Genomic DNA, 13,160 nt, shown 5'->3' with positions numbered 1-13,160 from the left:
AGCTTGGAAAAACTGTTGTTGCTTTAGCAGTATGTTTGCCTTGCTGTTCAATGAAGTGCCAACCAGTGAATGTTGAGACATTTGCTTGAACTTGAGCAGATAAGATGCTTCTGTACACTTCAGAATTCACTCTGATACTGCTATCTGCCGTTTATCGTCATTCAAGTCGACAAGTGAGCCGGTACCTGTGGGACCCAAACGTGCCCAAACCAGAACGCCCCTGCCATCCCTGTTTCACTGGTGGGAGGGGTGTGCTTTGGCTCTTGGGCAGTTCTTTTTGGCCTCCATACTTCGTCTCGCTGTCACTCTGCTACAAGTGAATCTTGATCTCATCTGTCCACAAGACCTTTTTTCAGAAATCTGATGGCTCCTTTAGATACTTTTTGACAAACTTTAACCTGGCCATCCTGTTTTGCAGCTAACTAGTGGTTTGCATCTTGCAATGCATCCTAGGTTGTTCTGTTCGTGAAATCCTCTGTGGACAGTAGTCACTGACACATACGTGTCTACCTCCTGGAGAGTGTTTCTGATCTGTCAGACAGGTGTATGGGGTTTTTTCTTCATTACGATGAGAATTCTTGTGTCATCAATTGTAGAGTTCTTCCTTGGCCAACCAGGCCCTTTGCGATTGCTGAGCTCGCCAGAGCTCTCTTCTTAATAATGTTAACAGTTGATTTTGGTAAGCCTAATGTTTGGGATATTTTTTTGACAGTTTTTATTTTTATTTCATGTTGAAACTAAATTGTGAAAATACCCTTAAATAAAAGCTTAGAATGTGCACTTTAACCACAGGTGAATTGTTTGATTGCAAATCAGAAATTGTGGAGCACAGAGCCAAATCAAGAAGGGAGGAAAAAAAGTCTTTGTCCCAAACAATATGGTGCTCACAGTATGTTTAATATTACTGTCCCACAACACTGAAAGGCTGAGGTCTTGCTGCAGTGCTTTGGTGTGATAATCCCTGTGCTTTTCCCCTCTGACACACTCTTGCTCCATCCCTCTTTCCTTCCTTCTCCTCCCCTTTTTCGCCTCTCCCTCCCTCAGGTGAAGTGTTCGATTACCTCGTAGCTCATGGGAGGATGAAAGAGAAGGAAGCCAGAGCCAAATTCAGACAAGTAAGGCCCTGCCTGGCATGAGTGTGTGTGTATGTGTGTGTGTGCGCGCGTGTGTGTGTGTGCACGCGCGTAGGCGTAGGCGTGTGCCCAAAAGCCTGTGGAAATGTATGTATGTGCGTGTCTGTTTAGGTGTCTCTGCATGCTGTGCGTATGTGGCAGTGCGTATGTGGCAGTGTGAAGGCCGTGCGAGCGCTGTGTTATTTATGCGCTAGCATGTGTAAATGTACACATTACAGCAGCCAGCAGCCTGGTCACGTGCTTAGCGAACATAGGGCTTCATTTACGGCTCCTATGCTGTTAAGCAATATGCTTAATGTTCAGCTGTCCGCGGGAGACCAGGCCAGTGCTGGCGTTCGTTCCTGACCCCGTGGGCCTTGTTTAATCGAGGCTGCTAGCTGAGTAGGGCATGACGTCACCCGTGGTTATGTGTCTGAATGAACCGCTTGCTCTATTAAAGCCAAACCAGTCTAATCCTGTGCGGTTCCTTTGCCTTTCTGTGACCTCTCTGCAGATTGTGTCAGCAGTGCAGTACTGTCACCAGAAGTGCATTGTCCACAGAGACCTAAAGGTGGGTGTGGGTGTGGGTGTGGGTGTGGTGGGGCGGGTGTAGAATTGTTTTAATCTCCTGCTCTTCCAGTTGCTTCTACATATTTCATTACTGTCATGTGGTCCTTGAAGACCCATGTGTGAAACCATTGTGGGATATCTCTAACCGTGTCACACGGGCACATGTTTGAAAGCCATAACAGGCCACGCATAGCAGTGTATCCTTGCATACTTGTCATGAGTGGTGTGCCATCGTGGAAGCTAGCTTGTCTCAGGTATCCATTTTCCTGGTAGAACTGTGGCCCGTGGCACGCACACGCACACACACACACACACACCATTTGGAGAGCGGCAGCATTTCCTCATCCTATTGCGCAAACTCAAAAGGATCATTCCAGTTGCGTGTGAATTGGTTCATATTCCCGTGCGGGGGAAAAAGGCCTGTGTGTCCAAGTCATCCGTGGCGGGCAGAAGCCCTGACGCATCGGGGGTGATTTTCCTGTCCGGTCCCACACAGGGAAGAGGCCAGAGAAACCGAAACGGCCAAGTAAGAACGGTAGTGAACCAGAACTTACGCAAGCTGGACTGCAGTTAAGCAGAGGCCTTTCCGTCAGGCTCCTACGCCTCCTGCGCAAACCCCCCCCCCCCCCCCCCCCCAGTGTCTCGGGCAAAGGCCGTGTTCCTCGGGATATAAACGTAGGGAGTGCCGCTCCAGCTCCAGCTAACCTTTGAACCAGCCAATAATATCGCCTCCAAGACTTCACGCGTTAGGCCCCGCTTACACCGCTCTGACGCAGAGAAACTGCTGCTTTTTTTCCTCCGTTTCTTTCATCAGGAATAGATTAGCGCTGTGCCCTGCTAGCGGCCTGCCCCCGCTGTAATCGCGCGGGGGTCGTGCTCCGTGCTGAACGCAGCGCTACGCACAGAGCTGTCCACACGGCCTGTCTGTCACTCCCATTTAGGGCGTGGCCTGAGCTCTCACTCTCTCTCTCTCTCTCTATTTCTTTCCCCTTCTCTCTCTCTCTGGCTTTCTCTCTCTCTCCCCCTCTCTCTCTCTCTGTCCCCCTCTCTCTCCTTCCCCCTGTCTCTCTCCTTTTCTCCCTCTCTTCCCCCCCCCCTCTCTGGATTTGCACAGTCCTTCAGTCTGGCTCGTACAGCCAGGGCCTCCCTCTGTGCTACAATCACTCCGCTCGCAGGGAAGGCGATTTGCAAAAACTTCAAAACCGAGAGGTTTTCGAACCGTCTCCGGAATACCATGGCAACCCATTGTGCCTACCCTCGGAAGTTCATTTCGTTCCGGCGCATAATGACTTCTGCTCCGTGCTTTCTCACAGCGTGGAAAGTTTTATGTGCTCAGGTATACAGTGTTATTAAATGGGGCCGCAGCTATTAACCGGCTCCAGCCTCAGGAGCTCGGTGTGACATTGTTCATTTCCACCCTCAGTACAAATTGCGCAACCGGCAAGAGAAATAAAGACAGGGAGAGTTTTACTGATGAGTTCTGCTTAATTGACCAAAACGTATAAACAAATGGACAAAAAGAGAATATTTAATAATAGAATATAAAGGACAAAACTAAGAAACTTAGAGGAACAAGGCTCAGGTTGAAAGGGTCACATTTACAGGCAGTTTATTTTTACGCTTCTTGTGGCGCTTTGAGCTGTCACTTTAGTCAGGGGGTATTTTGAATTTCCTTTCTATACTGTCATGGGCATTATAAATATTAAACTTCCAACAGGCTTCCTCTTCTCCCCAAACCAAATTATCTGCTAGATACAGAGACGCAACTTAAGGTTTTGGTTTGGTTTAACTTGCATTAGGATTTTTAACCAAGATAACTTGTAAACCGTTATAACCGTGAAATGTATGTGCCTGTCTCACGGCACTCCCTTTTTCTCCTCCTCCCTACCCAGGCAGAGAACCTCCTCCTGGACGCAGACATGAACATCAAGATCGCCGACTTCGGCTTCAGTAACGAGTTCACTCTGGGGAACAAGCTGGACACGTTCTGCGGGAGCCCCCCCTACGCCGCGCCCGAGCTCTTCCAGGGCAAGAAGTACGACGGGCCCGAGGTGGACGTGTGGAGCCTGGGCGTCATCCTCTACACGCTGGTCAGCGGCTCGCTGCCCTTCGACGGGCAGAACCTGAAGGTGCGGAGGAAAGGGAAGGGGAGCCGTTAGAGGGGGGAGTCATTCGTTGGTGGAGGCACAAGTCTTAACCCTGCATTTTCTCTTTCCTCTTACTCTGCCCTCCTGCACCTCTCCCTCTGTACTTCTTTGCCCCTCCCACTATTGCTCTATGCCCCCTCCCACTGCCCTTATTTGTCTGTCCCACGGTCCTTCATTGCCCCTCCTACTGCCCCTTCGTTGCCCTGCCCACTACCCTGCTTTGCCCCTCCCAATGTCTCCATTTGCCCCTCCCACTGTACCTCTTTTCTCCTCCCACGGTCTCTCTCTGTCCCTCTTTGCCCCTCCCACTCCCTCCCTTTGCCCCTCCCACTGCCCTGCCCCCAGGAGCTGCGTGAGCGTGTGCTGAGAGGGAAGTACAGGATTCCCTTCTACATGTCCACAGACTGCGAGAACCTGCTCAAGAAATTCCTCATCCTCAACCCTTCCAAGAGGGGCAGCCTGGAGGTCAGTGCCCTCTTCCTCTGTTTAGTGACATCCTAATTATCTTCTCTCTGTCACAACATAATTATCTTGCTATTCTCTTGCCTCCCCTGCACGCTAACCATTTCTACTTTTTCTCTGCACAGTGGTATCCTAATTGTAGCTCTGATCTTCTTACATTAGATGAAATTACATTTCAGCATGTAGCAGATGCTCTTAACCAGAGTGATTTGCACAGATTACATTTTTGCATACGATCCGTGTGGACGGCTCGATGTTTTACTGAAGCCGTTCTGGTTCGTGCTTTTCTCATGGGTACCGCGGCAGCACCTGAGCCGGGAACCAAACCCACAACCTTTGAGTTACCAGCCCACTTCCCTAACCGCTGTACTGCACAATTTATTACCTGCTCTGTACTATGATGTCATAGTTTTCCAGCTTACCTGCCCAGCTCATTAGCATAATGGCCTGACTGTCTGCTCTACCGGTCACGCTGGTTTTCCGACTGCACACCGCTCCTGAAACACACTGCACACAGCTCCTGAAACACACTGCACACAGCTCCTGAAACACACTGCACACTGCTCCTGAAACACACTGCACACAGCTCCTGAAACACACTGCACACAGCTCCTGAAACACACTGCACACAGCTCCTGAAACACACTGCACACAGCTCCTGAAACACACTGCACACAGCTCCTGAAACACACTGCACACAGCTCCTGAAACACACTGCACACAGCTCCTGAAACACACTGCACACCGCTCCTGAAACACGCTGCACACAGCTCCTGAAACACACTGCACACAGCTCCTGAAACACACTGCACACCGCTCCTGAAACACGCTGCACACAGCTCCTGAAACATGCTGCACACAGCTCCTGAAACACACTGCACACCGCTCCTGAAACACACTGCACACAGCTCCTGAAACACACTGTACACAGCTCTGCTCTCTGAGGCCAGCTCCTGAAACACACTGCACACTGCTCCTGAAACACACTGCACACAGCTCCTGAAACACACTGCACACTGCTCCTGAAACACACTGCACACAGCTCCTGAAACGCACTGCACACAGCTCCTGAAACACACTGCACACTGCTCCTGAAACACACTGCACACAGCTCCTGAAACACACTGCACACAGCTCCTGAAACACACTGCACACTGCTCCTGAAACACACTGTACACCGCTCCTGAAACACACTGCACACAGCTCTGCTCTCTGAGCCCAGCTCCTGAAACGCACTGCACACAGCTCCTGAAACACACTGCACACCGCTCCTGAAACACACTGCACACAGCTCTGCTCTCTGAGCCCAGCTCCTGAAACACACTGCACACAGCTCCTGAAACACACTGCACACCGCTCCTGAAACACACTGCACACAGCTCTGCTCTCTGAGCCCAGCTCCTGAAACACACTGCACACAGCTCCTGAAATACACTGCACACCGCTGTGCTGTCTGAGCCCAGCTCCTGAAACGCACTGCACACAGCTCCTGAAACACACTGTACACAGCTCTGCTCTCTGAGCCCAGCTCCTGAAACACACTGCACACAGCTCGTGAAACACACTGCACACAGCTCCTCAAACACACTGCACACAGCTCTGCTCTCTGAGCCCAGCTCCTGAAACACACTGCACACAGCTCCTGAAACACGCTGCACACAGCTCCTGAAACACACTGCACACAGCTCCTGAAACACACTGCACACAGCTCCTGAAACACACTGCACACAGCTCCTGAAACACGCTGCACACAGCTCCTGAAACACACTGCACACAGCTCCTGAAATACACTGCACACCGCTGTGCTGTCTGAGCCCAGCTCCTGAAACACACTGCACACAGCTCCTGAAACACACTGCACACAGCTCTGCTCTCTGAGCCCAGCTCCTGAAACACTGCGTGTCTCTGTAGGGAGTGACAGGTTTCATTAGCCTCTCCAGCGCTTTGTGTGACTGGAGTCTAATGAGTCTGAGCCTCCCCGGCTCTCCTGCTGCTCCATTCCCTCTCTCCCGTCTCCCTTTCTCTTCTCTGTGCCGTTCCTCTCCTTCTCAACTCTCCCCTCTGTCCGTCTTTCTCTTTTTCTGTGCACTTTCTCATTTCTTCCTCAATGCTTCGTCTGTCTCTTTCTTTGTCTCTCCCTGCTCTCGCGCTTCCCTTCGCTATCACTCTCTTCACTCCATCTCTCTCTCCATCTCTTTCATTCTCTGCCTGTCTTTCTCATTCTTTTCTCTCTCTCTTCTCACTCCATCTCTCTCCCTCTCTCTGGCTCTGTCTGTGATTGGTCCAGCAGCAGATAATGAGGGACCGCTGGATGAACGTGGGCCACGAGGACGAGGAGCTGAAGCCGTACGTGGAGCCGCAGCCCGACTACAAGGACCCCAAGAGGACAGGTGAGGGTCCCTGCCGGCAGCAGCAGGGGGCGCTCCTCAGGGCGCGGCCCGTACTGTTAAGGGAATAAAGGAGCGGTGGGTCAGTGCGTTTAATATGGTCTTCCCTTGATTTAGGCTTGTGTCAGTGTGGCTCCTGTACACATCTGTTCTGGCTGCATCCGTGACTCTGTGATTGTGCCTTTATGCCTACTTCCTCTTCCTGCCTAATCTTGACTGTCCTAGGATCCTGCATATGTGCGTGCAGTTCCCCGGCCTGTTTGGTCTTTTTATGATGATAATAAAATATAAATTGTTTTAAAATCACTGGGTAGCTGTTTAGTCGTAGAAAGTTGCAGATCGTGACCCATCTTTAGCTTGGTGTAATTGTGTGTGTGAGTGCATGTGCGTGAGAGTGCATGTGTGCATGTGTACACGGCTCATGTTGTGAGTGAATGATCATGTTTCTCTGTCCTCCTCAGATATAATGTTGCAGATGGGCTACTCTCAGGAGGAGATCCAGGACTCTCTTGTCAACCAAAAATACAACGAAGTCATGGCCACATATCTGCTGTTGGACTATAGGAACTCAGAGGTACAGGGCAATACGGATACACACACCCGCATAATACACACACACACGCACACAATACACACACACACGCACACCATCTGGTCACATATTTGCTGCTGGTCTATGGGTCCTCAAAGACAACAATTAACTCATTTACATACCTGCAACCTCCTGTGCACAACAGCACATATACGCATAGCGTACGCACACACATGCAGCACAGACACACACACGCTGCACATACATGCAGCACACACACTCAGCACCCACCCTCAGCACATGATAGAATTACCTGTACACCAGACACTGGTGTTATGTAATGTGCTGACAGGGGAAGTAAAACATTTTATCCTCCCTGTGTCCACGTTCTCCCTCTCAGCTGGACGAGGGCACCAACTTATCAATAAAACCCCGCCCTGGAAGCGACCTCACAAACAGCAGCGTCCAATCGCCTCCTCACAAGGTACAGCGCAGTGTCTCATCCAGCCAGAAGCCCCGCAGAGCCACAGACCAAGGTGAGCCCGAGAACAGCCGCGGGGGGGTTGCCGTGGATACCGTGTGCACTGGAGCGCGACGCCAGCCGTCTGAAGTAAAAGTCTCACGAGAGTCTTCTCCGCTCTGTCCCTCAGGCTCCTCCTCCTACTCCAAGCGCTCCCAGGGGGACAGTAAGCACACTGCAGAGGATTCTGGGAGGAAAGGTTCCGGCAGCTCAGCCAAAGTGCCCCCCAGCCCGCTTTCCTCAGTCGACCGAAAGAAGACCACTCCCACCCCCTCCACCGTGAGTGCAGGCAGGACCGAGCCGAGCGGCCTGAACGTCCCAGCCAGGCCGGCGTCAGTAACACCCCCTCTCACCCCCCCTTCTCACTTACAGAACAGCATCCTGTCCACCGGTACGAGTCGGAGCCGCAACTCGCCCCTCGTGGAGAGAGCTCTGCTGGGCCAGGGGGTGCAGAACGGCAAGGACAGGTAGGCCTCGGCACCGCCCCGCGACTCGGGAGGGAAGCGCAGCGAGGCTCGGGTCCTGTGGAGAGCGCGTGTCACCGCAGGGGGGCGCCTGGCTGCAGCGCTGCGTGATTAATGCAGCCGCGCTGCGTTAGCTCAGCTTGCTAACACCGCCGTGTGCAGGCTGCTGCGTCCGTAGGCCCAGCACACAGCCCATAGGCCGGCGGCAGCTCCTACCAGCAGGGGCTGCGGCCAGGGGGTTGGGAATCTGCTGGGCCAGATCAGTGACGCCTGCTGGATTGGGGACACGGTTCCCCAGCAGAGGCCCTACTGCGGGGTTGCCCAGCTCGGTTGCTGGAGATCTACTACCCTGTAGATTCTCACTCCAACCCTAACAATGCACACCTCTTTGAACAGCTAGAGATCCCGTTGAGCTGCTAATTAGTAGAATCAGGTGTGCCAAATTAGGGCTGAAATGGAAGCTACGGGACTGTAGATCTCCTGGAACAGGGCTGGGCAGCCCTGCCCTAGTGGTACATGTGCTCAGTATACACATACACTATACACAGAGGTACGCGCACACAACACACACTCACAGACCTGCGTACCCACACTCGCACAAAGACGACATATCACTCTAAAGCGCACATACGAATGAATTTGCTGGCCTTGGCAAATATTTTATGCGCATGCAAAGCACTGTATGTATAATACTGCACATGCAGATACACACACATTGTTCTGTGCTAATGTACGTACATGACTCTCAGGACCACAACATCCTGCTTAAGCCTTGTTGACCCTGGGGGACGGATTGGCAGCTCTTAATCAGGGATTTGCGACACTCATCCGGATGGGCTGAAGAGTTAATGAAAGGAGGAGAGACCGAGTGCAGGGCAGAAAGTCTCACTCCTGGAGCAGGAACGAAGAGCTGGTCCTGGCCAAATCAGAAGCACCCAATCACAGCTCACCGTGCGGAACAATCCTCCCAACACAGCTGGCAGAACGCTTTCTAGTGTCTCGTGTGCATGTGTCCCATCTCTCCCCTCCAGGGCTCCAGGAGCACGTTCATAGTGCGTTCATGTTAACTGGCATGTCCGTACAGAGTGCCTATACAGGGAAACACTCAGATACACTCGTTCACTCACTCACTCTGTCACACACTCCCTCCCTCCCTCCGTAACGCACTCACTCGCTCCTTCACGCACTTTCTATGTCACTCTCTCTCCTCCAACCCTCTTTTTTTACCCAGCTCACTTTATCCCTCTCTCAGCTCACTCTCCTTCCTCCCCTGTGACTCTCACACCATGTCTCCACTAACTGCCCTCCCTCTCATCTCACTGTTAACTGCTCCCTCTCCTCCCTCCTGTACTCTTCTTCTCCCACAATGCACTTCTCTCCCAAGGGTGGGTTGGGGAAATGGTCCAAATGGTCTGGCTTCATTATAACGATCCCTTTCTGCAACAAAAAACCTACTGTAGACATCCCAGAGTACACTCCAAAAGTCAATTTGTCAGTCGGTTGATGAGAATACGGTGTCCTTTTGTGGACATTATACAGTATTCTCAAATCCATGTGTGGTGTGCACTGTTGGTATTGAAGTTGTCCTAGACTCTACCCTGCCTCCCAATCCTTGCCTGTTTTGCCCTGGCCTTTCCCCATTCTGTTGTACATACAGAAAATCCGGTGAACTGCTCCAAGTCCTGTGGGGGTTCGTTATACTGAAGTCAGACAAATATGCAGCACTATATACGCACACATGCACACGCAAACATATACCGGCTTGAAGGTGTGTACATATGCATGTGCTGTGTGCTACACTCATTCATATTTAATATTCATGTTTGTGTATGGATTGTGCAGCTGGCGTACAGGGCTGGTGCTGTACAGAGACCATGTATGCTTAGCAGGTAATGGGCGCCATTTCCTCAGGAAATAGGACGGCCTTGAATCTCATTGAGTATGCACATAAAGCGTTGGGACGCACTCTGGTGTGAAGTGTAAAAGCGGTAGTCACGTGAGCTGGCCGCTGGTTTCTGTACAGCAGGGCCTCGTACGCCTTCAGCAGGACTTGTGGCGTTTCTGTGCTCTAACAAGACATTTTCCAGGCGTTTGTTTCATTAATGGGCATCGTTGGACTCCCTTTACCCACACGCGTGTGCAAACACGCGCACATTAATGTTCGGGTGATGTGTCTACTCGATTCAATGCACTCTTCTTATAAGAAACGCCGGGATGCGTTGGTTATTTACAGAGATTAAAATTTGGACGGATCATCGCGAAAGCTCGCATAATCCTTCCACTTCATTACAGCTGCCAGTGAGTCAATAAATGGTTTCTAATGAGGGTAGGAAGGTGTGATTCTTATAGGAGGAGTGCATTGGCGAGGTTTGCTTCTGTGTTTTAATACCGTCTTAATCTTCCATTTGCATTATTGTCTGTTCTTTTTTCAGCTGTGTGGTTTATCTCACGTTAGCCGCTTTTCTCCCCAGAGTGCCTTTCATAACCGATCCTCCACCGCGGCTCTGTTTCACGCGATGTGTAACCCGTGTACTGTATTAACCCCCTGTGCGCCCTGACATCCTGTTCATTTCTGCCTGCCGCGGCCATGGCTGTGTGTAACGGTTAACAAAGGCTGTTTTGTTTTTGTGAGGTTCTTGTGTCTCTCCCTCTTCCTCCCTTTCTTTGCCTCCTGAGCGTCTCTTCTGTGTGCAGAACTAACGCGTTAAAGGGGTTACGCAGGCTCGTGATGGAAACGTGCACGGTGACTCTGTCGGTGGGGTTTTCCACTGGTTTTAATAGGCTCAGTGTTTTGGGTCTTCCTCACAAAGGCGATGGTGTGTTGTCCTTCCATCGAGAGTCTGTGTAACCCCTTCAACAGGCTGTGTTTCTGTGCTGTGTGTTTTCCTTGCATGTGGGTGCTGTGTAGTGTTGTCCCTGTGTGTGTGTGTTGTGTTGTTCCTGTGTGTGTAGTGTTTTCCCTGTGTGTGTGTGTGTGTGTGTGTGTGTGTGTGTGTGTGGGCGCTATGTGTGTAGTGCTGTCCCTGTGTGTGTGGTGTTTTCCCTGTGTGTGTGTGTGTGTGTGTGTGGGCGCTATGTGTGTAGTGCTGTCCCTGTGTGTGTGGTGTTTTCCCTGTGTGTGTGTGTGTGTGTGTGTGGGCACTATGTGTGTAGTGCTGTCCCTGTGTGTGTAGTGTTTTCCCTGTGTGTGTGTGTGTAGTGTTGTCCCTGTATGTGTAGTGTTTTCCCTGTGTGTGTGTGTGTGTGTGTGTGTGTGTGTGTGTGTGGGCGCTATGTAGTGGTGTCCCTGTGTGTGTGTAGTGTTGTCCCTGTATGTGTAGTGTTTTCCCTGTGTGTGCATGCGCGTGTGTGTGCTGCAGACTCCATGCTGCACTTCCTGTGTTGTGAAGTGTGTTGTTTTCCTCTTCGTTTCCCTCTGGCTGTGTGTTATGTCAGCGCTCTTCACCTGTCTGCCAGTGAGCGGTTAGCGTCCGCCGCGTGTCTGTGCGCTGTGCTGGACCACGTTCCTCCTGTTTCTCCCCCTCTGTCTCCACTTCTAACCCGAGGACCCCGCCCCCCCCCCTCGCGCCCCGCCTGGGTGAGGGGGGGCTATTGGTTTTCTCCCCCCAGCCTGAACACCCCCGGGTCCCGCGCCTCTACCGCCTCGGCAGCCGCTGTCCTCACCACCTCCTCCCGCCCCCGACACCACAAGTCCCTGTCCTCCTCCGCCCACCCCAGCCCCCCCGACCTGCACGCACATCGCACCAGGCAAGTGTGCCACAGCCAGGCTGAGGGCCCGGGGCGGAGAGAGAGAGGGATGGACAGATAGAGGGATAGGGGGATAGAGGTATAGACAGATGGAGTGATAGAGGGATAGGAGCAGAGCCAGGATGGCGATGGCGAATTACGTTCTCCAGTCTCTCCGTGAATGGTCTCTGAAATGAAGAGGGGTGGCAAGTTTGTAATTGAGCAGTTTGCAAGAAGAAGTCAAGAAAGGGGAAGAGAGATTATTATTTTTTATTTTTTTTTTGTAAATGGTAATGAGTGGGGTGAACCAGGATATTTTATACCAAGTTTTATATCATATTTTTTTGAAGGCCCGTCACCCGTGATGCTCCCTGTCCCCCCCCCCCCACCCCACCCCCAGTTGTACCCTGTCCAGTTGTCCCCAGCTGAGCTAGTCACTGCCCTGCTTATGTCATCCCCAGTGTTCACTGCCATTACATTTTCATGTTCCATCACCCCCCTGCCTCTAACCCTGCAGTAACAACAGTCTAACGGGGAGGCCTGCTCCACACTCACAGTTTAACAGAGACCTGCTCTACACTGTCAGTCTAACAGAGAGAGACTGGGTCTGCACTCCCAGTCTACCAGAGACACACTCTACACTCCCAGTCTAACAGAGAGACCTGCTCTACACTGTCAGTCTAACAGAGAGACCTGCTCTACACTGTCAGTCTAACAGAGAGACCTGCTCTACACTGTCAGTCTAACAGAGAGACCTGCTCTACACTGTCAGTCTAACAGAGAGAGACCGGGTCTACACTCCCAGTCTACCAGAGACACACTCTACACTCCCAGTCTAACAGTCCTGCTGCACAGCACTCTTATCCATTCCAGGTTTTTGCACACCTTACCCGACAGTATATGGCTTTTGTTATGAACAGCAAGTACAACACTCTTGGTCCTGAAGGCACAATTCTGTTCCTCTGGAATTTTCCAACCACAGAGTGCTTGATTTGAATGAGCCAATTTACTGGAAGTCCAAATGTATTTGCTTCTAAATTCCCTACATCCTTCACAGGATGATCAGTTTTTCACACAATGATGTAGAGCTCATAAATACTCAGCCTGTATATACAGCATGTAGAGATGTACAGTAGCAGGAAATAGCATTGCCACCGTGCAGAAAATAAAAGGCACAAAACACTCTTTTGTCTGTGCACTGAAAGGGCCCACACAGAATAATGCAACAGCCTGCCAGATC

General features: G+C 51.5%; 1 protein-coding gene across 11 annotated transcripts in view; it reads left to right on the top strand.

The window, feature by feature from the left end:
- mark2b (MAP/microtubule affinity-regulating kinase 2b) overlaps positions 1-13,160 on the top strand; it is a 58,438-nt gene that overhangs the window by 28,218 nt on the left and 17,060 nt on the right. For 7 of the 11 annotated variants that reach the window (XM_035410450.1, XM_035410449.1, XM_035410448.1 and 4 more), the window contains 10 exons: positions 1,045-1,115; positions 1,627-1,683; positions 3,575-3,811; positions 4,175-4,294; positions 6,579-6,681; positions 7,140-7,252; positions 7,611-7,746; positions 7,861-8,009; positions 8,103-8,197; positions 11,804-11,941. In XM_035410450.1, the coding sequence (XP_035266341.1) occupies positions 1,045-1,115; positions 1,627-1,683; positions 3,575-3,811; positions 4,175-4,294; positions 6,579-6,681; positions 7,140-7,252; positions 7,611-7,746; positions 7,861-8,009; positions 8,103-8,197; positions 11,804-11,941 (1,219 nt within the window). The remainder of the gene's footprint in view (positions 1-1,044; positions 1,116-1,626; positions 1,684-3,574; positions 3,812-4,174; positions 4,295-6,578; positions 6,682-7,139; positions 7,253-7,610; positions 7,747-7,860; positions 8,010-8,102; positions 8,198-11,803; positions 11,942-13,160) is intronic. The other 4 variants (XM_035410454.1, XM_035410446.1, XM_035410455.1 and 1 more) reach the window with 3 other exon arrangements.

Source organism: Anguilla anguilla, chromosome 3 (genome assembly GCF_013347855.1).
Source record: "Anguilla anguilla isolate fAngAng1 chromosome 3, fAngAng1.pri, whole genome shotgun sequence".
Taxonomy (NCBI): domain Eukaryota; kingdom Metazoa; phylum Chordata; class Actinopteri; order Anguilliformes; family Anguillidae; genus Anguilla; species Anguilla anguilla.
The sequence above is the reverse complement of the archived record's forward strand: the minus strand, read 5'-3'. Positions and strand labels throughout refer to the sequence as shown.